At 38.8% G+C, this 24,929-nt stretch overlaps 1 protein-coding gene across 1 annotated transcript in view; it reads right to left on the reverse strand.

The window, feature by feature from the left end:
• The window catches only part of COL21A1 (collagen type XXI alpha 1 chain), a 254,450-nt gene that overhangs the window by 149,586 nt on the left and 79,935 nt on the right, over positions 1-24,929 (reverse strand). Inside the window, exons 2-3 of the mRNA XM_018039271.1 lie at positions 22,228-22,339; positions 13,416-13,967 (exon numbers count right to left, since the gene is read on the reverse strand). Coding sequence (XP_017894760.1) covers positions 13,416-13,967; positions 22,228-22,315 — 640 coding nt within the window. The 5' untranslated portion in view covers positions 22,316-22,339. The remainder of the gene's footprint in view (positions 1-13,415; positions 13,968-22,227; positions 22,340-24,929) is intronic.

Below are 24,929 nucleotides of genomic sequence, written 5' to 3' on the forward strand. Positions count from 1 at the left end.
CTGGCAGGGGGCAGGGTAATACAGAACAACATGAAGCCTCATTTGAAATGCATTTGATTTAAAACTGCAAAAGAAAGAACTTTATTTGAAAAGAAAATGTGTTAAGCATTATATCATAGGAATATTCCTATTTGAATTGCTCTTTTGATTTGTTTTACCAAAGAGAAGTTATAAGATATTAGACAAAGAGCTCCAACTGAAGATCAGAATCTGAGGTTTAGACCAAAGCCTTCCTCTTAACCTCTCATGAGCCTCTGGCTTCTCATCTGTGAAGTGAGAATAATGCTCTCCTTCACAGGGCTTGTCTGATGATCAGATGCATTGATGTATATGGAAATGCTTCATAACTTCAAAATAGCATGCAAGTGCGGGGAATAAAGCAAGTACTGTGTTCATCCTTTTTCTATAATCAAGTCTTTTGCACTGTATTCTATTAATAATCTCCAGGATTGTACAGGAAACGGTGTGGCACGGTGCGTGAAATCAAAAATGTCTATCAGTAATCACAATATAGCCATGGTTTCATTAATATCTAGCACATCTCATTAGTGATCACGCATGCTCAGCCATGAACAGCTCTTTGCAACCATACAGACTGAAGCCTGCCAGGCTCCTCTGTCCATGGAATTTTCCAGCAAGAACACTGCAGTGGGTTGCCATGCCCTCCTCCAGGGGATCTTCCCAACCCAGGGATCTAACCCGTGTCTACTATGTCTCCTGCATTGCAGGCAGATTGTTTACCACTTGAGCCATCAGGGAAGCCCTCTCATTAGGAAAAATGTATTTAAATAATTACATTTTATTTTTCTTTAGGCTTTCAATTTTTTAAGTGTAAAGTAAACATAAAATTTATCATTTTGACTATTTTTAAGTGTAAATTCACTACCATTAAGTATATTCAAATGTTGTATACCCACCACCACTATTCAGGGAACCAGAAAAGAAAACAAGGAAAAACCACTAAAGCAGAAAAGCTTCAATTTTCAGAAATAGAAACTTTGTACCCATTGGACAATAACTCCTCACTTCTCTCTTCTCAGCCCCCAGTATCCTCATATTTTCTTGAAGGAATAATCTTTCTTCCCTATTTGCTCACCTACAAGAACAATAAAATATCCTCATACACCGGAATTGAAAAGTAAAATGTAGCTAAAATGCTCAAATACAGTTTGTAAGTTTGCATACACTGGCTATGGGAAACAGGTAAAAGAAAGTTTCCATACATTAAAACCTACTTTGATTGCCAACCAACAATTGTTCCAAAACCTTCCAGGGAAATAAAGGTAAATAACTAACTTCTCTATAGTGTCCTAAAAAGATGTATGTATAAGCATACAACCAATTTCCACTGGAAATTGGAAATAAAAATTGGAACTTGGAAGTTATTTTAAGGACCAAGAAAATCAAATGCTAACAGAATCAGTCAGAGGATAATACTCACAACAGGTAAGTTGAACAATCTAGATAAAGCAAGTTAGTTTGAAGAAGTACATTTAGGAGCAAGGATAAAAAAAGGAAAAGAACTTAAGATCTAAGTTCACAAGTGCAGGAAACTAAACAGTTGTTAATTTTAGCCCAATATGTTCAGAGAGTATTCAGGAAAGGAAAGCTTTCTGGAACAATAGATCACTCCAACTTATTTTAAACACTAGGGTGCAGTAAAAATTGCTTTCTGTTAAATCTAACAGATAAGTAATATAAGTAATTCAGTCTTATCAGGGTCATAAAAACATGTTCTATTTAAAATCCTACCATAGTCAGGGACAGAAAAACTGTCCATCTTTTGAGTCTGACCAGGACAATTAGATACGTCCAGCTACTCCTTTCTGTGTGTGCATGTCTGACTCTTTGTGACACCATGGACTATAGCCTGCCAGACTCCTCTGTCCATTTGATCTTCCTGGCAAAAATAGAAGAAGGGGTTGTCATTTCCTCCTTCAGGGTATCTTCTCAACCCAGGGATCAAACCTGTGTCTCCAGTGTCTCCTGAACTGGCAGATATATTCTCTACTGCTGAGCCACAGGACTGGAAAAGGTCAGTTTTCATTCCAATCCCAAAGAAAAGCAATGCCAAAGGATGCTCAAACTACTGCACAATTGCATTCATCTCACACGCTAGCAAAGTAATGCTCAAAAACTCTCCAAGCCAGGCTTTAACAGTTCATGAACCAAGAAATTCCAGATGTTTAAGCTGGATTTAGAAAAGACAAAGGAACCAGAGATCAAATGGCCAACATCCAATGGATCATCAAAAAAGCAAGAGAGTTCCAGAAAAACATCAGCTTCTGCTTTATTGACTATGTTTGGATCACAACAAACTGTGGAAAATTCTTGAAGAGATGGGAATACCAGACGACCTGACCTGCCTCCTGATAAATCTGTATGCAGGTCAAGAAGCAACAATTAGAACTGGACACGGAACTGGTTCCAAATCAATAAAGGAGTACGTCAAGGTTGTATATTGTCACCCTGTTTATTTCACTTATATGCAGAGTACATCATGAGAAATGCTGGACTGGAAGAAGCACAAGCTGGAATCACGATTGCTGGGAGAAATATCAATAACTTCAGATACACAGATGACACCACCCTTATGGCAGAAAGCAAAGAGGAATTAAAGAGACTCTTGATGAAAGTGAAAGAGGAAAGTGAAAATGTTTGCTTAAAACTCAACATTCAGAAAACGAAGATCATGGCATCCAGTCCCATCACTTCATGGGAAATAGATGGGGAAACAGGGACAGACATTATTTTCAGTTCAGTTCAGTTCAGTCGCTCAGTCGTGTCCAACTCTTTGAGACCCCATGAATCGCAGCACACCAGGCCTCCCTGTCCATCACCAACTCCCGGAGTTCACTCAGACTTACATCCATCCAGCCATCTCATCCTCTGTCGTCCCGTTCTCCTCCTGCCCCTAATCCCTCCCAGCATCAAAGTCTTTTCCAATGAGTCAACTCTTCGCATGAGGTGGCCAAAGTACTGGAGTTTCAGCTTTAGCATCAGTCCTTCCAAAGAAATCCCAGGGCTGATCTCCTTCAGAGTGGACTGGTTGGATCTCCTTGCAGTCCAAGGGACTCTCAAGAGTCTTCTCCAACACCACAGTTCAAAAGCATCAATTCTTTGGCACTCAGCCTTCTTCACAGTCCAACTCTCACATCCATACATGACCACAGGAAAAACCATAGCCTTGACTAGACGGACCTTAGTTGGCAAAGTAATGTCTCTGCTTTCGAATATGCTGTCTAGGTTGGTCATAACTTTTCTTCCAAGGAGTAAGTGTCTTTTAATTTCATGGCTGCAATCACCATCTGCAGTGATTTTGGAGCCCAAAAAAATAAAGTCTGACACTGTTTCCCCATCTATTTCCCATGAAGTGATGGGACTGGATGCCATGATCTTCGTTTTCTGAATGTTGAGCTTTAGGCCAACTTTTTCACTCCCCTCTTTCACTTTCATCAAGAGGCTTTTTAGTTCCTCAGATCATGAATTCCTTATTACCAAATTCAGACTCAAATTGAAGAAAGTAGGGAAAACCACTAGACCATTCAGGTATGACCTAAATCAAATTCCTTATGATTATACGGTAGAAGTGAGAAATAGACTTAAGGGCCTAGATCTGATAGATAGAGTGCCTGATGAACTATGGAATGAGGTTCGTGACATTGTACAGGAGACAGGGATCAAGACCATCCCCATGGACAAGAAACGCAAAAAAGCAAAATGGTTTTCTGGGGAGGCCTTACAAGTAGCTGTGAAAAGAAGAGAGGTGAAAAGCAAAGGAGAAAAGGAAAGACTTTATTTTAGGGGGCTCCAAAATCAGATGGTGATTGCAGCCATAAAATTAAAAGATGCTTGCTCCTTGGGAGAAGAGCTATGACCAACCTAGACAGCATATTAAAAAGCAGAGACATTACTTTGCTGATTAAGGTCTGTCTAGTCAAAGCTATAGTTTTTCCAGTAGTCATGTATGGATGTGAGAGTTGGACTATAAAGAAAGCTGAGCACTGAAAAATTTATGCTTTTAAACTGTGGTGTTGGAGAAGACTCTTAAGAGTCCCTTGGACTGCAAGGAGATCCAACCAGTCCTTCCTAAAGGAAATCACTCCTGAATATTCATTTGAAGGACTGATGCTGCAGGTGAAACTCCAATACTTTGGCCACCTGAGGTGAAGAATTGACTCATTGGAAAAGACCCTTGAGACCCTGATGCTGGAAAAGATTGAAGGCAGGAGGAGAAGTGGATGACAGAGGATGAGATGGTTGGATAGCATCACCGACTCAATGGACATGAGTTTGAGTAAGCTCCCGGAGTTGGTGATGGACAGGGAAGCCTGATGTGCTGCAATCCATGGGGCTGCAAAGAATTGGACATGACTTAGTGACTGAACTGAACTGAGTCACCAGGGAAGCCAGATGTTAACAAGATATGAGATTATCATACTAATTAATAACGAACACATTTTTCCAGATCTCACCTAGCCCAGTTTATAAGTGCCTATTCAATCCAACTCTACTTGTTAGATCGTTTGTAAGCCACCCCTCTGCAGAAGTCACATATTTTATTGATAACTGGGGAATCTTATATGGAGATTTGCAGTCAGAGACTGAAAGCAATTTTACTGATCCAGATCCAATAGTCCAGTAAAATATAGTCGTCTATGATGCCCCTGTGTACAACTCAGATCTATGCAAGCCAGCTCCTTTAAACTTTCCTGAATTGAACTTGCCCTTAATGGTAAGGCAAATGTGAGTATAGGTGTCACTGACACACATCCCTCAATGACATTCAGTGGCAATTTAATAATTTGCCTTTCTGAATGTCTGTTATATCATCAGGGGCTTTAGTATCATGTAATGTACAAGTCATAGAAAAGGTGCCACATCCACCATGGTTTCAGTTTCAATTTAGTACTAAGACTGTAATAACTTAGACTCCATCTCATCATATTGGAAATACAATAAAATAGCAATAGCAAATCCTAAATAAATTGTCCAAGAAGAAGTCCATTTACCAAAGCCCAGATTCACAAAATTTCTTTTCTCATCACTGATTAAGTGATCTCACCCTTTTAACCAGCGAGCAATCCCATTGTCTTGAAATATAGATTGATTTAAAGTCAAGAGTACTTCCTCAGAGGAAGATGTCTGCCCAACACACGACTGACAGACAGTGGGACCTAGTAAGCATAGATTTTAATAAGACTCCTTTCAGTGGTGAGTCAACAGAACCAATAAACTCCAATTAGCCTTAACTACAACTTGTGTGCAACCCAGAAAAGTAAAATCTTTTTCACCAGTGAGTAGTCTCACTAACATAGAATGTATTATTTTTCAACAATAAGAAAAATATAAGGAATGGAAATCCATCCTTGGCTTAGAAAATAAAGGGTAATTACACAAGTAACTCATCTGGTTTTGTCAGTTTTCATTTTAAAAGCATTGATTACGTGATGACATGTTAAGCTATTCCTTTCTCTGACTGAATACTAGAGATGGAGAAAGGTAGTGCATTTTACCTTTAGGCAAATCCAGACAATAGTCTGTATCCCATTCCTATAACTCATTGTTTACTCCTTTTTTTTCATTTTTAACTTAAATGAGAAGAACTTTTGTTAAATATTACAGTTATGCATCATTTTAACATGCTAACTCTTTTGTTTATTTAACAGACATCCAGACATCTTAAGATGCCTATCTGTTGCTCTAGCCTCTAGCATGCTGATAATAATGTGCGTACAATGTAGTTTCTTTGCTCTCACACTGATAGGGCTGACCTCTGTGACTAACAGGAAAGACACTGGTGTCCTCCTCGCTCTCTTGGATGACTCACTCTGGGGGAAGCCAGTCGTCATGTTGCAGGGATGTTCAAACAGCTCCTTGGAGATGTTTACCTGCCCAGGACCTGAGACCTCCTGCCAACAACAGCACCAACTCACCAACCTTGTGAGTGAGTCACCTTAGAAGCAGACATCCAGCCCCAGTCAAGCCTTCAGCTGACTGCTGCGCCAACTGATATCTTGACTGCATTCCTTGAGAGAACCTGAGTCAGGATCACCCAGCCCAGCTCTGCCCATGTCCCTGATCCACAGAAACTGTATGAGATAATAAATGCTATTATTATTTAATCCAAGTACAAGATAAAATGAACGAAACAAAATGAAAATAAGGCCTCTGTTACCAAAGCTGGAGTCAGTCAATTAGCCTAAGATCATATTTAGAATGAGTGATATTGACCAAGTCAAGAACCAAATTCAGATCTGGTTCTGACTCCATAGATTGGGCTAGACCATCATATATATTCACATGACCTCAGGTTTATAGAAAGAACTATCAAGTGCTTTACTTTAATATACATTGCATTGTGCTTACTGAATTTTTTAAACTTTTTTGTAAGATACAACCTACATTCAGTAAAATACCTTGATCTACTCTATGAATTATGCTGTGATGTACTTAGCCATTTTCCTGTGAGCAGTCATTTGAGTTGTTTTCAGTTTGGGGCTTCTTTAAATAAAGCTGCTATGAACATTCTTGAATAGTCTTTTGGTGAACATATGAACTTATTTCTCACAGCTAAATATTAAGTAGAACTGCTGTTTCATAAGGTAGCAGTATTCTTTGCCCTGATATATAATGTCAAAGACTTTTTCAAAGTGATTGTACAATTTTCACTCCTATGGGCATGCCAATGGTCATTTTAAAGGATGTTATAATAATAAAATATGTCATTAAGTGATATGTATTATATGAATAACATTTTAGAGAGAGAGAAAGAATGGGAGAGTGAGCTACTTATATAAGCTTTAAACATTCCTGAGAAAATTATTCTGAATATTTTCTATTTATTTCTTTGCTAGAAATAATGAACTGAACATACTCAGCTGCATTTAAATCCAATCATAAACCCTGAGAGCAAGGTCTGTGTGCTATAATTTGAATATTTTCTGAATCATACCATACCATAGTCATCTTACATTTTCAAATTTAATACTCATCATTGGTTTTCACATGAAATATAAACATATCATATTTCTTTATTAGAAACATAGCTCTATTCTAATTAAATGAATGGAAAATCCATATTTTTGCATACACTACAAGGCCTTGACAATGTAGGTTGTCACCAATTCAGATTAGATTTAAATTCTTTCAATCTACAGATAGAAAACAAAATGATTCCCCTGACTATTCAATGAGGTTTTATGAAATGTTACCCCTCATCAAATCCCATCTGCCAGATTCACCCTGCCTCTGACCTCTCATTTTCCTGTGCCCCATCTCTGTGGTTAGGAATTCAAGCACATATGTACCAATAGAGGAGAGGCAGAGGGAAGGAAATGAGCTCCATGTGAGAGCAGAGAGATTAACCACATGCTTGTTATGAAATCATGTAATCATGAAATCCTATCTCCAAAAGCAACTCAGTTGCCCTGGCCATGGCTCCTGATATGTGTATCTTTACCTTTTGTGGCTTCCATTGAAATGCAAGTTAAACAGAGTAGGGGAGAGGAGTATACCAGGCTGTTATTAGTAAGTATTATGCCTTGAATTAGATAATCAAATTATCCAGCAATCTGCAAGCAAACAGTCATCCAAAATGTGAATAATTTCAACAAGAGAAAAAGAAATTAAGAAGTCCTGAATATCATTCCAAATTAAAGTACACCATGGTGGAAAGCACTGAACGGGAAAAAAAGCCCCAGTGCTTTTTGGGATGAAAGACACCAAAGTTCCACTTAGGGAAGCCAGCTCTCTTTCTCACTCCCCTCTCACCTCTCTAAGAACATATGGCTACATTTACACAGCTAATTGCCTTCTGACTTCTGGTCCCTCTTGAGTCCACACCATATACTCTTTTAAGAAACAGATACATTTCCTGCTTCATCCAAGAATCACAGTGGTGGAAAAAGGAATGGTAAGAATACACAGGCGGTCTCCAGGTCCTGCTCTTTGAACTGTCTTCTGTGCACAGGCGAGTTCAGCTCACCTGAATCAAAATATAGGTCCTGAAACTAAGTCCTTCAAAACACAAGCTATTGGAAGCCCTTGTAGATACTTAAGGTTGGTACACTCCAAAGCACAAGGAGAAATCACTTTCTTTTCTCTCCTCATTCTATTGCATCAAGGCCATGCTTGGCTGACTCACGAAAACAACAGAAGAATGATGTCAGCAAGATAGCAGAATAGAAAGTCACGACAACCATTCCCTAACTGAAATGCTGATTTAACAATGATATATGGGCCAAAATACCTTTATGAACACTCCATATTCAAGTCAGGAATTTGAAGTTCCCCAGATGAGCACAAAAATAAGAATAACATCTTAAAGTAGGCAATAAGAGTGATTTCACCCTGGCGCATCAGTTCCCTCTCCAGGATGACACAAATAAGTGCCAAGAGAGATGCCCTTGCTTATAATGACTCCCCAGTGAGGAAGAAAGAAAAATGGAGCATGCATCTAATGCTCCAGCTTTCAGAGAGACTGGAAGATGGAGAGACTGGAGAGATGGAGAGACTGGTTTCTGTCTTGACTCATTTGCAGCACTGATGGAATCAGAATCAATTGAATGCCTGGGGACTACAGAGAACAAATAAGAGTGTGACGGTGGCTTGTTGTGACATGGCTCTGCATGGTCAGGAGAAGACACATGACTTGAAGCTTCTCCCTCAGGAAGAGAAAAGAGTGGAGATGTATTCAGCATCCCAGCTTTTCAAAGGGCTGCCTGAGGGAATGATATTGGTCCCACCTGACTAATGATGCTGACAAGGAGCCAGCACACCTGGACACCTAGTGGCCATTAAGAACAAGGAAGAGGGGGGAAATTTATAAAACTAGAGGACTTGAAGTGTTACAGGAAGATACCAAATGGAGTGAAAGATTATGAGTTTCTGAAAAAGAAATCTGTCCCACAGTCCCAAAGAAATCATACCCCTCCAAAAATGGTTTCAAAATCTCTAGCCAGGTTGATTGCTGAGGGACTTCCACTGGGCAAAGCCTGTTGGTAAAGACTGGGAAAAGTGATTGCTTTTTCAAATGTGTAAATCTCAACACAAAACTATGAGATATATGACTCAATCAAAGGAACATAATAACTCTCCAGATACTGACCCTGAAGAAAGAGAGGTATGTTATCTGACAAAAAAAAACTGCCAACCGAAAATAATATACCCGGCAAACCTGTCATTCAAAATAGAAAGAAAAATAAATACTTTTCTAGATTAAGAAAAAGCTCAGCACCACTAGGGCTGCCTAACAAGAAATACTAGGGAGGCCCTTCAAATTGAAAGGATATTAAGCAGCAACACAAAAGCACTGGAAAGTATAAAATTTGCTGGTAAAGGTAAATATAGAGACATATTCAGAATACTGTAACACTGTAACAGTGGTATTTAAATCACTTTTAATTCTGATATAGAAAACTGTGAAAATATATTAATGGATACACAGTATAAGATGATATAATTTGTGGCATCATTAAAAAGTGTAAAGGGGGCAGAAAAAAACCAAAAAATAGAGTTTTGAAGTTATTAAAATAGATTGCTATAACTATATGATGTTTTCTATATCAGAGGAAACTAGCATGCTACAGTCCATAGGGTTGCTAAGAGTCAGAAATGACTGAGTAGGCATGCTTGTGTTACATAGTAACCCCAAACAAACTACCTATAGAAAATATACAAAAGTAAATTAAAAAGGAATTTGCATGTCACTACAAAAATCAATAAAACAAAAAAGAATCAATCCCTATCAGTAGTTATTCAGCTGTGAATTAATTAAAATCCCCAATAAAAGGCATACAGTAGCTAAATGGATTTTAAAAAATAAGATCCACGCTGTCTATAAGAAATTTGCTTTAGAATTAAGGACACACATAGGATAAAAGTAAAGGGATAAAGGGATGGAAAAAAGATACTCCATACAAAAGTTTACCAAAAGAGAACAAAAACGGTGACAAAATGGACTTTAAGTCAAAAATCTCTCCAAAGAGACAAGGAAGGACATGAAGTGGAAGTGAAAGTGAAGTCGCTCAGTTGTGTCTGACTTTTTGTGACTTCATGGATGGTAACCTACCAGGCTCCGCGGTCCATGGGATTTTCCAGGCAAGAATACTGGAGTGGGCTGCCATTTCCTTCTCCAGGGGATCTTCCCAACCCAGGGATCAAACCTGGGTCTCCTGCATTGCAGACAGACACTTTACCATCTGAGCCACTAGGGAAGCCCATTATATATATATATATATAATAAAAATTGGTTAATTTGCCAGTGAAACATATGAATTGTAAATATATATGCAATCATCATTACAGCACCCAAACATATGAGGCTAACATTGACAAAACTGAAAGGGTAGACAGCAACCCAATAACAGTAAGGGATTTCAACATTCCAGTTTTAATAATGAATAGAATATTCAGACAGAAGGTCAACAAAACAAAAGAACTTGAACAACACTCTAGGCCACATGAATCTAACAGGCATATATAGAACACACTGCCTACCCCCATCATGGTCACAGCAGCAGAATACACATTCTTCTCAAGCACAGATGAAAGTCTCCAGGATAGGTAACATGTTAGGTTAAAAATAAATAAATAAATAAGCCTTAACAAATTTAAGAAGATTGAAATCATACCAGGTATATTTTCCAACCACAACTGAATGATATTAAAATAGTTTTATTATTTTATTTTATTAATATTTTTTATTAACATGCGAGGAAGAAAACTGGAAAATTCACAAATATGTGGAAATTAATACACTCTTGAACAATCCTTAAGTCAAATGAGGATTTGACTTATTCTACAGAAGATATCTTGATACAAACAAACCGTAAAATACTACATACCAAAACATATGGGATGCAGCAAAAGCAGTACAGAGAAGGACATTCATAGCAATAAAAACAATAACGGTCTCAAATAAACAACCTACCTTTACAAGGCAAAAGAACTAAAAAAGGACAAACTAAGCCCAAGTTGAGAGAAATGCTCTCCAATATATAAAGAAAGCATTTTTCCATCACTTTTAGTTGGTCTTGAAATAAGGAACATATTGAACAATACACCTTCAAGGAAATAGCAGATTCATGAATATGAAATAATCTATAGGGGAACAAAGAGTTGGATAATATTTTGTTCATCCTGGATCAAGAACAGTAGAATATAAAAAGGAACAACCCTATATGCTAAACACCTCAAAATAGAAGTTAACTATTCGTCAAAGAAAAGGTGAGTTAGTCAAATAATCTAACATATATAATGTTAATTATATAATAAATATATATAATTTGAGGCTGCTGCAATACAGCAGTGCATTAATTTAGTGCATTAATCACAATGTGTAATACAGTATGAAATGTCAAGTGCAAAAAAACTCATATCTTCCACAAGTACAACTTCAAAATGTACATTTTAAAAGATGTCTATTGTACAGTGAATATGTGAACTGAATAGACACAGACATTACTTACATTCTTTTTCTGAGTGTGGATGAAGAAATATTTGGCAAGATTTCAAATCTGATTTTTTTTTGCAGATCAGGCATTTTAGCTGAAAGAAGCTTTACCCCTTTACACACAGCTACTCTTTCATGTGTATTTTTAAAAATTTAAATACAGAGAATGCATTTATGAAAATACAGATCTTCAGGAAAAGTCTATGAAGCAAATACTAAACAGAAATATTTAATCAAATTTCTATTTTAGGATTAAAATGAATGGTAAGTGTAATTTTACCATGGAAAGTCTATTTTAATAATGAAGTATACCTAACTTCAAAGTGAAAGATTTCTAACTAATCCAACAACACATTAAAAACCTAAATTCCTTTGACCTGTTCAACACAATAAAAGTCAACACAGTCTTGCTGTTACAGAATCATGAAAAGAATAACTGTACTGAGCATTTGTATTTACTTATTAGTACCTTTTTTAAAGTTTTATTATAGAAAATACTTAATTTTCTATGCTCTTTGTTTTGAAGTGGTTTCTTAAAATATTAGTAGATAATCTAAAAACTTTGAAGTATTTTTCTCTACCACAGTCCACTCAAATACAAAAAAAATAAACAAATTGTTTCTAAGTCACAATCATGTAGAAATTTTTCTATCAAAAGTGAACCAAACAATTTTTAGATTTTTTGTAAGTAAACTGGGAAAAAACATTTCGATTTGCATCAATATGATTTTGGGTAGATAGCACATTAAATGCCTATAATATTAAAAATAAATGATATGAATAAACTATTCTCCCCCCAAATAACATGAACACAAGCATGTCTGTACTCTAAAAGGTTTAATATTTACCAAAATCTGGAACTTGGCCATATTTTACAGGATGATGTAAACTTAATTAACTCTAGTATTTTATGGAATGATGTAAACATAATTAATAGACTAGCAAGCACTATATTTTCAAATGTTTCCTCATTGCTGGTGGGAGTTTGTTTTTCTCAAGTGAAGTTTTTAAGACTCTTCAAAAGTTTTAAAAATGTTAGTAATTTGATATTTGTTTTCTGTTTTCTTTAATTCCCATTCACAATTAGGTACTGGAATATTCAGTTATTTGTATTAGAAAAACTTAGGAATAAACCAACTATACAAAAATGGAGAAAATTTAAATAAATAATCTTAAAAGATTATATGCTATAATATTAATAGAGTAAAATCATACTTATAATGATATAGAATAAATAATATGAAAAGAGAGTATGAAATTATTTATACAATATTATCCTTATTTAGGCAGTCTTCCCAAGTGGCTCAGACAATAAAGAATTCACTTGCAATGCAGGAGACTTGGGTTCGATCCTTGGATTGGGAAGATCCCCTGGAGAAGGTAATGGATACCCACTCCAATATTCTTGCCTGGAGAATCCCATGGACAGAGGAGCTTGGCAGGCTACAGTCCATGGGGTCACAAAGAGTCAGACACAACTGAGAGACTAAGCGCACACACACACACACACACACACACACACACACACACACCACATCCTTATTTAGGCACATGAATAAACTCTCAAACACTCTGAAATCAAAAAAGACTAGAATGAAAAAGGCAGAAACCTTGCTAACAGGAGTGATATAATAATATATGATTTACATATATTTTCATTCTTTATATATCTTAACTTTCTATGACCTCCACAATAAACACATCGTATCTGAAAGGAAAACACACACACAAAAATCACAAAATCTTATATCCTCCAACTGCAGATTTTACAAGAAAGCAATTGTTCCCCAAAACAAAATTTATCCAGAATAACTCTAACACAGAAATATGTGCTCACTTCAGTTCTGACTTAACTCATCTGACATTGAATATAACCATCTCCCCCACTGCAAATGAACAGGTTATAAAAAACTGTAGAAACTGTCATTCTTACTTGTTTCCACATTATATTAAGGCTTACCTTCACAAAGTTTCTGCTTCATCACCTCCCTTATTTTGGATATTGCAATGTAGTCTTCCACATAAAACACATAGGTGGATGAAGGCTTGTTGGCAATAGCTCTAAGTTCTGCCTCTTCTGTTTCTGACCCAACACCAATGGCAAATAACGTTACTCTACTGTCTCTTGCTGCTTCTGCAGCATTCTTGACTTCATCTTGGGATTTACCGTCCGTAAGAACTACTGCTATCTTGGTCAGAAATCGTGAGGACTTGGCAAAAAGGTAATCAAGGGCAAACTGGATGGCCTTTCCAGTCCGTGTGTTTCCTCCCAAGTAATGTATTGACTCCATGGCCGCCATCAAGCTCTCTCCCGACTCATGGCTCCCCAGGGGGAGCTCCAGGACAGGGTAGTCACTGTACTGGACCACTCCAACCTGAATAAACTTCGGTCCTATGTCAAAGTTCTTTGTGATATTGACAAGCCACTTTTTCACTATTTCAAAGTTTTCTGGGCCAACACTGTAAGAGCCATCCAAGATGAAAACTAAATCTGTCGGAGCAGTACGACAACCTAAGTGAGAAAGAAAATCATCAGAGTACATGTGTTACAGAAAGAACAAAAAGAGGAAGGTTTCAAATACATGAATTTTTAATTAACCAGATTGGGGAATCCTTTCACAATGTATGTGTATATAAAGTCATCACAGTGTATACCTTAAATATTGTACAATTTTATATATCAATTATATTGAATACCTCAATAAAACTGAAAATTTTTAAAGTAAAAGATACAGAAAGCAGTTTATAAGAGTTTTGTGAAGATTAATATGACACACTGTTTAACTTGTGAAAATTCTTTATAAATGAAGGCTATGATTTTTGTTGATATTTTTGAATTATCTTAAGGATTAATGAATGAATCAGCTTTAAAATCAGACATTAAAAAATGGATGCTTGCATTGTTGGTGGGAATGTAAATCGATAGAGCCCACTACGGAGAATAGTATGGAGATTCCTTGAAAAACTAGGAATAAAACTGCCATATAACCCAACAATCACACTATTGGGCATATACTCAGAGGAAACCATAACTGAAAAAGACACATGTACCCCAGTGTTCATTGCAGCACTGTTTCCAATAGCTAGGACATGGAAGCAACCTAGATGTCCATTGACAGATGAATGGATAAAGAAGTTGTGGTACATATACACAATGGAACATTACTCAGTCATGTAAAGGAACACACTTGAGTTAGTCCTGATGAGCTGGATGAACCTGGAGCCTATTATACACAGTGAAGTCAGAAGGAGAAAAACAAAAGCCATATATTAATGCATATAAATGGGATCTGGAAAGACGGTGCTGACGACCCAGTTTGCAGGGCAGCAGTGATGGCAGACCTGGAGGGCTTCCCGGGAGGCTCAGACAGCAAAGATCTGACTTCAGTGCTGGAGACCTGGGTTTGTTCCCTGGGTTGGCAGGATCCCTTGGAGAAGGGAAAGGCTACCCACTCCAGTGTTCTTGCCTGGAGAATCCCATGGACAGAGGAGCCTGGCAGGCCAGTCCATGGAGTCGCAAAGAGTCGGACACGACTTAGCAACTTGCACTTTCATTTTCAGTGCAGACACTGACATAGAGGACAGACTTGTAGGCATAGGAGAGGAAGGAAAGGGTGGGACAGATTGAGAGAATAGCATCAGAACATATGTACATTTACAATTTGTGTACATTTATATTTACAATTACCATATGTCAAATAGATAACCAGTGGGAATTTGCTGTATGATGCAGGGAGCTCAAACCTGGTGACCTATGACAACCTAGAGGGCTGGGATGAGATGGGAGTTGGCAGAGAGGTTCAAGAGGGAGGGGTAACATGCATACCTATGACTGACTCATGTGAACGTACGGCAGAAACCGACACAACATTGTAAAGCAATTATCCTCCAATTAAAATTAAAAAAATCTTTTAAAATGATAGATAAAACAAAAAAAATGGATGCTGCATATGAATATGACATCTAGATATCTCTTTGTAGGGGCAGGTATTGTTATAAAGCAACGTTTTATTCTATTTCTCCAGAGAATAAATGAAACCACAAAATATGTCAATAAATAAATGCATCATTTTCAGCTATACACTAACATCATTATCAATGAAATATGTTTAGTTAAATGCTAATCTGAAATATTTATAAAAATACATATAAACCAATGAATGGGGAAAGGAACTAAAAACAAACTTTCTGCCAACTTCAGGACTCACCTAGCCAGCAAAGGCACACACATTCTTGATACAGTTGAGAAAATGTATATGAACCAAGATCATGAAAGCAGCCGTCTGTGTACTACACACAGAATGAACGTTTAAAGGTCTGATCACTCATCTTCAGCCACTTATATAGTAAAACATTCCTCGTGTGAAGTGAGTCTAGTGCAAAGAGGTAAAGCCATTCCGCTCTCCATAAAAATAAAGACTTATTAAGATACCAGGAATCACATGAAATCAGCACATCTTTGAGTTCTATCAAGAAAAAAGACTATCTGTGGTACAAGTTATACCCAGATGTACACACGTGAAAAGAACAAAAAACAAAAACTTTCTTAACTCTCTTTTCCACAGTATACAACACGCTTTTAACCCTATTTCATTCTTTCAGTGTGTTTATAGTGAAGACCTGCTCTCTAGGGACTGACTGGCTTCAAACACACCTGAGATATCTCTAAAAGCTCCCAGCCTAGTAAGACAGACAACAAGCTAGTTAGAGAAACGAAAAGAATAATGAGAACATACAGGAGGAGGTGGCAACCTAACTGTGGAAAGTCAGGGGTGGTTCTGTGGGAAAGCAGACAGGCACCCTGAGATCAGAAAGCAGCTTTATCTAGGTCAAGAGGAGGACATTCTACTCAGAAGGAAAGCAAGGACAAAGTTCAGGAGGTGAGAGACAGACCCAGCCCTGTAGACACGTTGGTTTGTCCCAGTGATTCTGCGGTCAACAGAGAGTATAGCGCGGAAGAGCTGCACTTGCTGCCTGCTTCTCTAACTTTTGCACTTAAGGCAGCAAAAATACTATTGCTATGGCCCACAGGACAAGGATGCCATGCCCTTGGAAATGATGATTTGGAAGAGGAGGGAGTGAGCCAAGGTAGTGAGATACAAATTTTAAGTCGTGTGATTTTACTCAGATGAGGCGGTGTCGCCATGCAGAGGGGTGTGAAGGACACTCTTTCAGTAACCTGTCATGGGAACTGTCGCCAGACTTCAGGGCAGGTACTGCAGAAACGGGATTCTGCCCAGAGACAAATTGTCCAACCCAAGGGAACTCAGCTCTCCTGCTATCTTTGGAAGGTGGATGAGGATGACAGGGTTACGCTTTTATTGGTGTTTTGAGGGAGAGACAGGACAGGAAGGCTGTGTTTGCTGGCTCTTCAAGGTCGCCCTTCTTTGATGCTCTGAAGTGCATTGTGCCTGGAACTGTGAGTGTTTGTGTATCACTTGATTCAGTGGTCATAAACTTGTACAGGGTTATTCTTGGCCATTTCTACTCCAGTCCAGAGCCATGGGGCCTATATTACATATCTGCAATATTACCCAAGAGGACGGACACGAAACCAAGTGCTGCCATTTATAAACCACAGATGAAAGAGCACTCTGAGAGATCCCCTTGTGAGAGAGGCTGGATCACCAGAGTCACAGGAAAGGAATTCATTGAAGACAAAAGTGTTGGTGTTATTCGCTTAGTCACGTCTGACTCTTTGCAATCCCATGGACTGTAGCCCCACCCCGCCCCAGGCTCCTCTGTTCATGGAATTCTTCAGGCAAGAATACTGGAGTGGGTTGCTGTTTCCTTCTCCAGGGGATCTTCCTGACCCAGGGATTGAGCCCAGGTTTCCTGCATAGCAGGCAGATTCTTTACCATCTGAGCCCCCAGGGAAGCCCACTGAAGATGAAAAGCTGGGTTCAAATATGAGCTGCAGCTCTAACCAGATGTATGACACTGTGCAAAGCCCATGCCATTTATAAATTTCTTTTCCCACTCAAAACACAAAGGGTGTCTACCTCATGGAATGCTTGGGTGGAGTGAACTATGAAAGTGTTCTGCAAACATTAAATGTTATTGTTTTAATAAATTTTAAGTCAAATTGAGTCAAGTTGCCAAACCTGTTTTCTACTGTTAGAGGAACATTAATTCATTTATAAAGAGAGTTTATATTTATGAGTTTTAAAATATGAATATAAACACACTTTTTAAAATTTTTTATTTATTTATTTTAATTGGAGGACAATCACTTCACAACACTGTGGTGGCCCCTGCCACACATTGACACAAATCAGCTATGGGAGCACATGCACCTCCCCACTAACCTGGACCCCCTCCCACCACCCTCCCCACCCCATCCCTCTGGGTTGTCCCAAAGCACCGGCTTTGAGTGCCCTGCTTCAGGCATCCAACTTGCACTAATCATCTGTTTCACATATGGTAATATACATGTTTCAATGCTTTTCTCTCATATCATCCCCCCCTCGACTTCTCCCAGATAATCCAATAGTCTGTTCTCTACATCTGTGACTTTTTTGCTCCCTTGCATATAGGATCATTGTCACTGTCTTTCTTAATCCCATATATATTTGTTAATATACTGTATTGCTATTTCTCTTTCCCACTTATTTCACTCTGTATAATAGGCTCCAGCTTCATCCACTTCATTAGAACTGACTCAAATGTGTTCTTTTTTATAGCTGAGTAATATTCCATTGTGTATATGTACCACAACTTCTTTATACATTCATCTGCAGCCAGACATCTAGGTTGCTTCCATGTCCTAGTTACTGTAAACAGTGCTGCAATGAACGTTGGGGTATATGTGTCTCTTTCAACTCTGGTTTCCTCAGTGTGAATGCTAGGATGTCTGTAAAAGATGACCTGGATAGCAGAACTACAATTAGCAGCATTTGGGACTTCCCTAGTGGTGCAATGGTTAAGACTCCACCTCCCACTGCAGGGGAGCAGATTCAGTCTCTTGTCAGGGAACTAAGATCCCACATGCCCCAAGGCGAACAAACAAAACAAAATCCAGCTTTCCTTCTCCCATGCAAGCTTTCCTACAGGCAATCAGAATAAGAGTCAACACATTGAGCTATCACTCAGTTCAGTTCACTTCAGTTGCTCAGTCGTGTCCGACTCTTTGCGACCCCATGAATCCTAGCATGTCAGGCCTCCCTGTCCATCACCATCTCCCGGAGTTCACTCAGACTCACGTCCATCGAGTTAGTGATGCCATCCAGCCATCTCATCCTCGGTCTTCCCCTTCTCCTCCTGCTCCCAATCCCTCCCAGCATCAGAGTTTTTTCCAATGAGTCAACTCTTCGCATGAGGTGGCCAAAGTACTGGAGCTTCAGCTTTAGCATCATTCCTTCCAAAGAAATCCCAGGGCTGATCTCCTTCAGAATGGACTGGTTGGATCTCCTTGCAGCCCAAGGGACTCTTAAGAGTCTTCTCCAACACCACACTTCAAAAGCATCAATTCTTCAGTGCTCAGCTTTCTTCACAGCCCAACTCTCACATCCATACATGACCACAGGAAAAACCATAGCCTTGACTAGACGGACCTTAGTTGGCAAAGTAATGTCTCTGCTTTTGAATATACTATCTAGGTTGGTCATAACTTTTCTTCCAAGGAGTAAGCGTCTTTTAATTTCATGGCTGCAGTCACCATCTGCAGTGATTTTGGAGCCCCCCCAAAATAAAGTTTGACACTGTTTCCACTGTTTCCCATCTATTTCCCAAGAAGTGATGGGACCGGATGCCATGAACTTCGTTTTCTGAATGTTGAGCTTTAAGCTAACTTTTTCACTCTCCTCTTTCACTTTCACCAAGAGGCTTTTGAGTACCTCTTCACTTTCTGCCGTAAGGGTGGTGTCATCTGCATATCTGAGGTTATTGATATTTCTCCCAGCAATCTTGATTCCAGCTGTGTTTCTTCCACTCCAGCGTTTCATTATGTACTCTGCATAAAAGTTAAATAAGCAGGGTGATAATATACAGCCTTGATGTACTCCTTTTCCTATTTGGAACCAGTGTGTTGTTCCATGTCCAGTTCTAACTGTTGCTTCCTGACCTGCATATAGATTTCTCAAGAGGCAGGTTAGGTGGTCTGGTATTCCCATCTCTTTCAGAATTTTCCACAGTGTATTGTGACCCACACAGTCAAGGCTTTGGCATAGTCAATAAAGCAGAAATAGATGTTTTTCTGGAACTCTCCTGCTTTTTCCATGATCCAGTGGATGTTGGCAATTCAGTCTCTGGTTCCTCTGCCTTTTCTAAAACCAGCTTGAACATCAGGGAGTTCATGGTTCACGTATTGCTGAAGCCTGGCTTGGAGAATTTTGAGCATGACTTTACTAGCATGTGAGATGAGTGCCATTGTGCGGGAGTTTGAGCATTCTTTGGCATTGCCTTTCTTTGGAATTGGAATGAAAACTGACCTTTTCCACTCCTGTGGCCACTGCTGAGTTTTCCAAATTTGCTGGCATATTGACTGCAGCACTTTCATAGCATCATCTTTCAGGATTTGAAACAGCTCAACTGGAATTCCATCACCTCCACTAGCTTTGTTCATAGCGATGCTTTCTAAGGCCCACTTGACTACACATTCCAGGATGTCTGGCTCTAGATTAGTGATCACATCATCATGATTATCTGGGTCATGAAGATCTTTTTTGTACAGTTCTTCTGTGTATTCTTGCCACCTCTTCTTAATATGTTCTGCTTCTGTTAGGTCCAGACCATTTCTGTCCTTTATCGAGCCCATCTTTGCATGAAATGTTCCCTTAGTATCTCTAATTTTCTTGAAGAGATCTCTAGTCTTTCCCATTCTGTTCCTTTCCTCTATTTCTTTTCATTGATCGCTGAAGAAGGCTTTCTTACCTCTTCTTGCTATTCTCTGGAACTCTGCATTCAGATGCTTATATCTTTCTTTTCTCCTTTGCTTTTTGCCTCTCTTCTTTTCACAGCTATTTGTAAGGCCTCCCCAGATAGCCATTTTGCTTTTTTGCATTTCTTTTCCATGGGGATGGTCTTTATCCCTGTCTCCTGTACAACGTCACGAACTTCATTCCATAGTTCATCAGGCACTCTATCTATCAGATCTAGGCCCTTAAATCTATTTCTCACTTCTGCTGTATAATCATAACGGATTTGATTTAGGGCATACCAGAATGGTCTAGCCATTTTCCCTACTTTCTTCAATTTGAGTCTGAATTTGGTAATAAGGAGTTCATGATCTGAGCCACAGTCAGATCCTGGTCTTGTTTTTGTTGACTGTATAGAGCTTCTCCATCTTTGGCTGCAAAGAATATAATCAATCTGATTTCGGTGTTGACCATCTGGTGATGTCCATGTGTAGAGTCTTCTCTTGTGTTGTTGGAAGAGGGTGTTTGCTATGACCAGTGCATTTTCTTGGCAAAACTCTATTAATCTTTGCCCTGCTTCATTCTGCATTCCAAGGCCAAATTTGCCTGTTACTCCAGGTGTTTCTTGACTTCCTACTTTTGCATTCCAGTCCCCTATAATGGAAAGGACATCTTTTTTGGGTGTTAGTTCTAAAAGGTCTCGTAGGTCTTCATAAAACCGTTCAGCTTCAGCTTCTTCAGCATTACTGGTTGGGGCATAGACTTTGATTACTGTGATATTGAATGGTTTGCCTTGGAGACGAACAGAGATCATTCTGTCATTTTTGAGATTGCATCCAAGTACTGCATTTTGGACTCTTTTGTTGACCATGATGGCTACTCCATTTCTTCTGAGGGATTCCTGCCCACAGTAGTAGATATAATGGTCATCTGAGTTAAATTCACCCATTCCAGTCCATTTTAGTTCTCTTATTCCTAGAATGTCAACATTCACTCTTGCCATCTCCTGTTTGACCACTTCCAATTTGCCTTGATTCATGGACCTGACATTCCAGGTTCCTATGCAACATTGCTCTTTACATCATCGGATCTTGCTTCTATCACCAGTGAAATCCACAACTGGGTATTGTTTTTGCTTTGGCTCCATCCCTTCATTCTTTCTGGAGTTATTTCTCCACTGATCTCCAGTAGCATATTGGGCACCTAATCCCATGAACGGCGGAGCCTGGTAGGCTGCAGTCCATGGGGTCGAGAAGAGTCGGACACAACTGAGCAACTTCACTTTCACTTTTCACATTCATGCATTGGAGAAGAAAATGGCAACCCACTCCAGTGTTCTTGCCTGGAGAATCCCAGGGACAGGGGAGCCTGGTGGGCTGCCATCTCTGGGGTCACACAGAGTCAGACAGAACTGAAGCGACTTAGCAGCAGCAACAGCAGCAATGACCTGGGGAGTTCCTCTTTTGGTATCCTATCATTTTGCCTTTTCATACTGTTCATGGGGTTCTCAAGGCAAGAATACTGAAGTGGCTTGCCATTCCCTTCTCCAGTGGGAGAAGGGAATTTATATGCCTATGTTATTTACATAGATTATCTTGTTATCTCTATGAGATAAGTTCACAGGATGGTCCTGATAATCAATCCTGTGAGTAGGTACTTTATCTGCATATCATGAAGATTATATAAGTGACTCAACAATGGTGGGTTAATATTACCACAGAATTTTCTTAAAATGACTTCTGATAGCTTTTCCTCCCAGTTAACGTGTAACATAGCAATTCATTTATTTCAGGCAATCACAGCATCAAAGATAGTAAGAATAAGATCCTTAAGGCCAATACTTAGGCTCCTTCTATTTCATTTCCCCAATCAATGTGTTGATTTTAAAAAAAAAAAGACAATGCTGATAATTCTTACTTGATCTTATTTCCCCATCTTCAGCTAACACAGAATTCTGAAGAAGCAGGACCGAAATTATCCAAAGAAATGTAGTATGGTGAGCCATGTTTCTGTTTTTGCTTTAGGACTCCTAAAAAAGAAATAAAGAGGGGGGAAAAAAGAAAGTTAAATATATTAGAAAAATAAAGACAAATACCTAACAGTCATAAGTTTGAATTTGGAAACTATAATATTAGTTAAAGCCCAGTTAATTTTTACTAATCTTGGAATTAACTTATGTGTCCAAATAGCCACATTTTATCTATATTAATGAAAGACAATAAATCAGAGCTAAGGAAGAACATGATAAATTTTTTAATTCATAATCATCTTGGGGAAGCAAAAACTTCTCTAAAACTTTATGCTTTGCTCAAAATACTTACTAGAATCCCCTCTTTTAACATAGCCTGTAGAGCCCTATCATGTTCTTTCTATTATCTCAGGGGCAACACATCAGTCAGTTCAGTTCAGTTCAGTCGCTCAGTCATGTCCAACTCTTTGAGACCCCATGAACTGCAGCACACTAGGCCTCCCTGTCCATCATCAACTCCCAGAGTTCACCCAAACTCATGTCCATTGAGTTGGTGATGCCATTCAGCCATCTCATCCTCTGTCGTCCCCTTCTCCTCCTGCCCCCAATCCCTCCCAGAATCAGGGTCTTTTCCAATGAGTCAGCTCTTCACATCAGGTGGCCAAAGTATTGGAGCTTCAGCTTCAGCCTCAGTCCTTCCAATGAACACCCAGGAGATCTCCTTTGGAATGAACTGGTTGGATCTCCTTGCAGTCCAAGGGACTCTCAAGGGCAACACATATCCTTCTTTTAAATGTGGATTTGCATTTAAGAAACACGCAAAGGGAATCTGGATTTTTTAAAAAAGTCTATATGATAAAACTGAATGATGGGATTTCATTTTTTAATGGCTGTAATAATTATAAACATTAAGACCTATTTTATTTAACTCATCAACATTCAGCTATGTGACTTAAGCATGTTTTCTAAGTTAGTCCTGGGACTTCACTCCTGGTTAAAGTGTGTATCATTGCCAAAGACCGTCACTCCCAACAATGAGAACATGCCAGATAAACTATAGGATTTTAAAACCCAGCAGAAAAAACAGGGTTTATAGAAACCTAAATGAGCTGAATTCCAAAAGGACAGAACTCCTTTCATTCCAGGAGGAAGAAGCATTTGCCACAGTATAGAAGAACCCAAAGTTAGTGTGACAGCCTAGAATTCTGAGGGGCCCGAGCCACAGAGCAAGGATGCCCTCAGTCAGCAATTTTCCCCATGAGCCTTATCTGGGTACATGGAATAGGCAAGTAATACAGAGAAAATTGAGAGCAGGATAAAACAATCTAGAGAGATTCTTTCCCTCTCTCTCCTTCTCCAGGTACCCAGGGAATTCCTCAAATACACATCCTTATCTTGCTGAAGGTTAGGGGAGAAGCAGCAGAACTGAGAAAAGACCTTCCAAGGCACACTGGGCCTTCACTACAGTGGAGAGACACATCTCAAAAAGCAGAAAGGCAAAGAAAGGATGAGAGAAAAGAACTCAAATACAATAAGTGGAAACTATACTGACAAACTGAGAGAAATCTTAAGTGTCTTCCAAGATATGAGAAGAAACAAGAAATTTTACTCTGATCAGGAGAAAAACAATATAAGCAGATGCAGAGACAAAGAAGGCTGAGTATCGAAGAATTGAAGCTTTTGAACTGTGGTATTGGAGAAGATTCTTGAGAGTAGCTAGAATTGGAAAAAATCAAACCAAACAATCCTGAAGGAAATCAATTATGAATGTTCATTGGAGGGACTGAGGCTGAGGCTGAAGCCCCAATACTTTGGCCACCTGATGTGAACAACTGACTCACAGGGAAAGACCCTGATGCTGGATAAGATTGAAAGCAGGAGAAGAAGGGGATAACAAACGATGAGATGGTTGGATGGCATCATCAACTCAATGGACATGAGTTTGAGCAAGCTCCAGGAGACAGTGAAGAACAGGGAAGCCTGGCCTGTTGCAGTCCATGGAGTCCCAAAGAGTCAGGCACAACTAAGCAACTGAACAACAAGAAATGATCTCGATATCAGAAGCACCAAGCAGGGTCATTTATAAATAAAATGATGATGATAAACATGTTAAAGGATCTAATGAGTAAGATGGACAACAATATGCAAAAATGTGAAATTTCAAAAGAGGGATACAAACTATTAAAAAAAGATGCGAATGAGATGCTTGCAATGCAAATATATATTTAAAAAGAACTAACGCAGTGAGTTTGCATATATCAAAAGATCAGTAAGCTTGAAGATAAATCAATAGAAATTAACCAAGTTAAACTCAAAGTTGTGGGGAGATGAGTGAGTCATGCAGGCAACAGAGCTTCTGAACTCTCTGGGACAGTATCAAGTGGTCTTCATTTTTAACAGCACACAGGTAATTAGCTTCTCATATGGAAAGGAGAAAGTGAATAAAGAAATATTTTTAAATACAATGGTCAAGAATTTTTCAGTCGACAAGTCCTTCCACCAATCAGATCAAACAAACCCCAAACAAAATACAAAGTCACACCTAGGTGTATCATAATTAGTTGAAAGTTTAAGAGTAAATTCTTAAAACTAACCAGAGGAAAAAATGCATGATGTACGAAGGAAAAACAATACGAATTTTAGAAAAATT

Source organism: Capra hircus, chromosome 23 (genome assembly GCF_001704415.2).
Source record: "Capra hircus breed San Clemente chromosome 23, ASM170441v1, whole genome shotgun sequence".
NCBI classification, from domain to species: Eukaryota; Metazoa; Chordata; class Mammalia; order Artiodactyla; family Bovidae; genus Capra; species Capra hircus.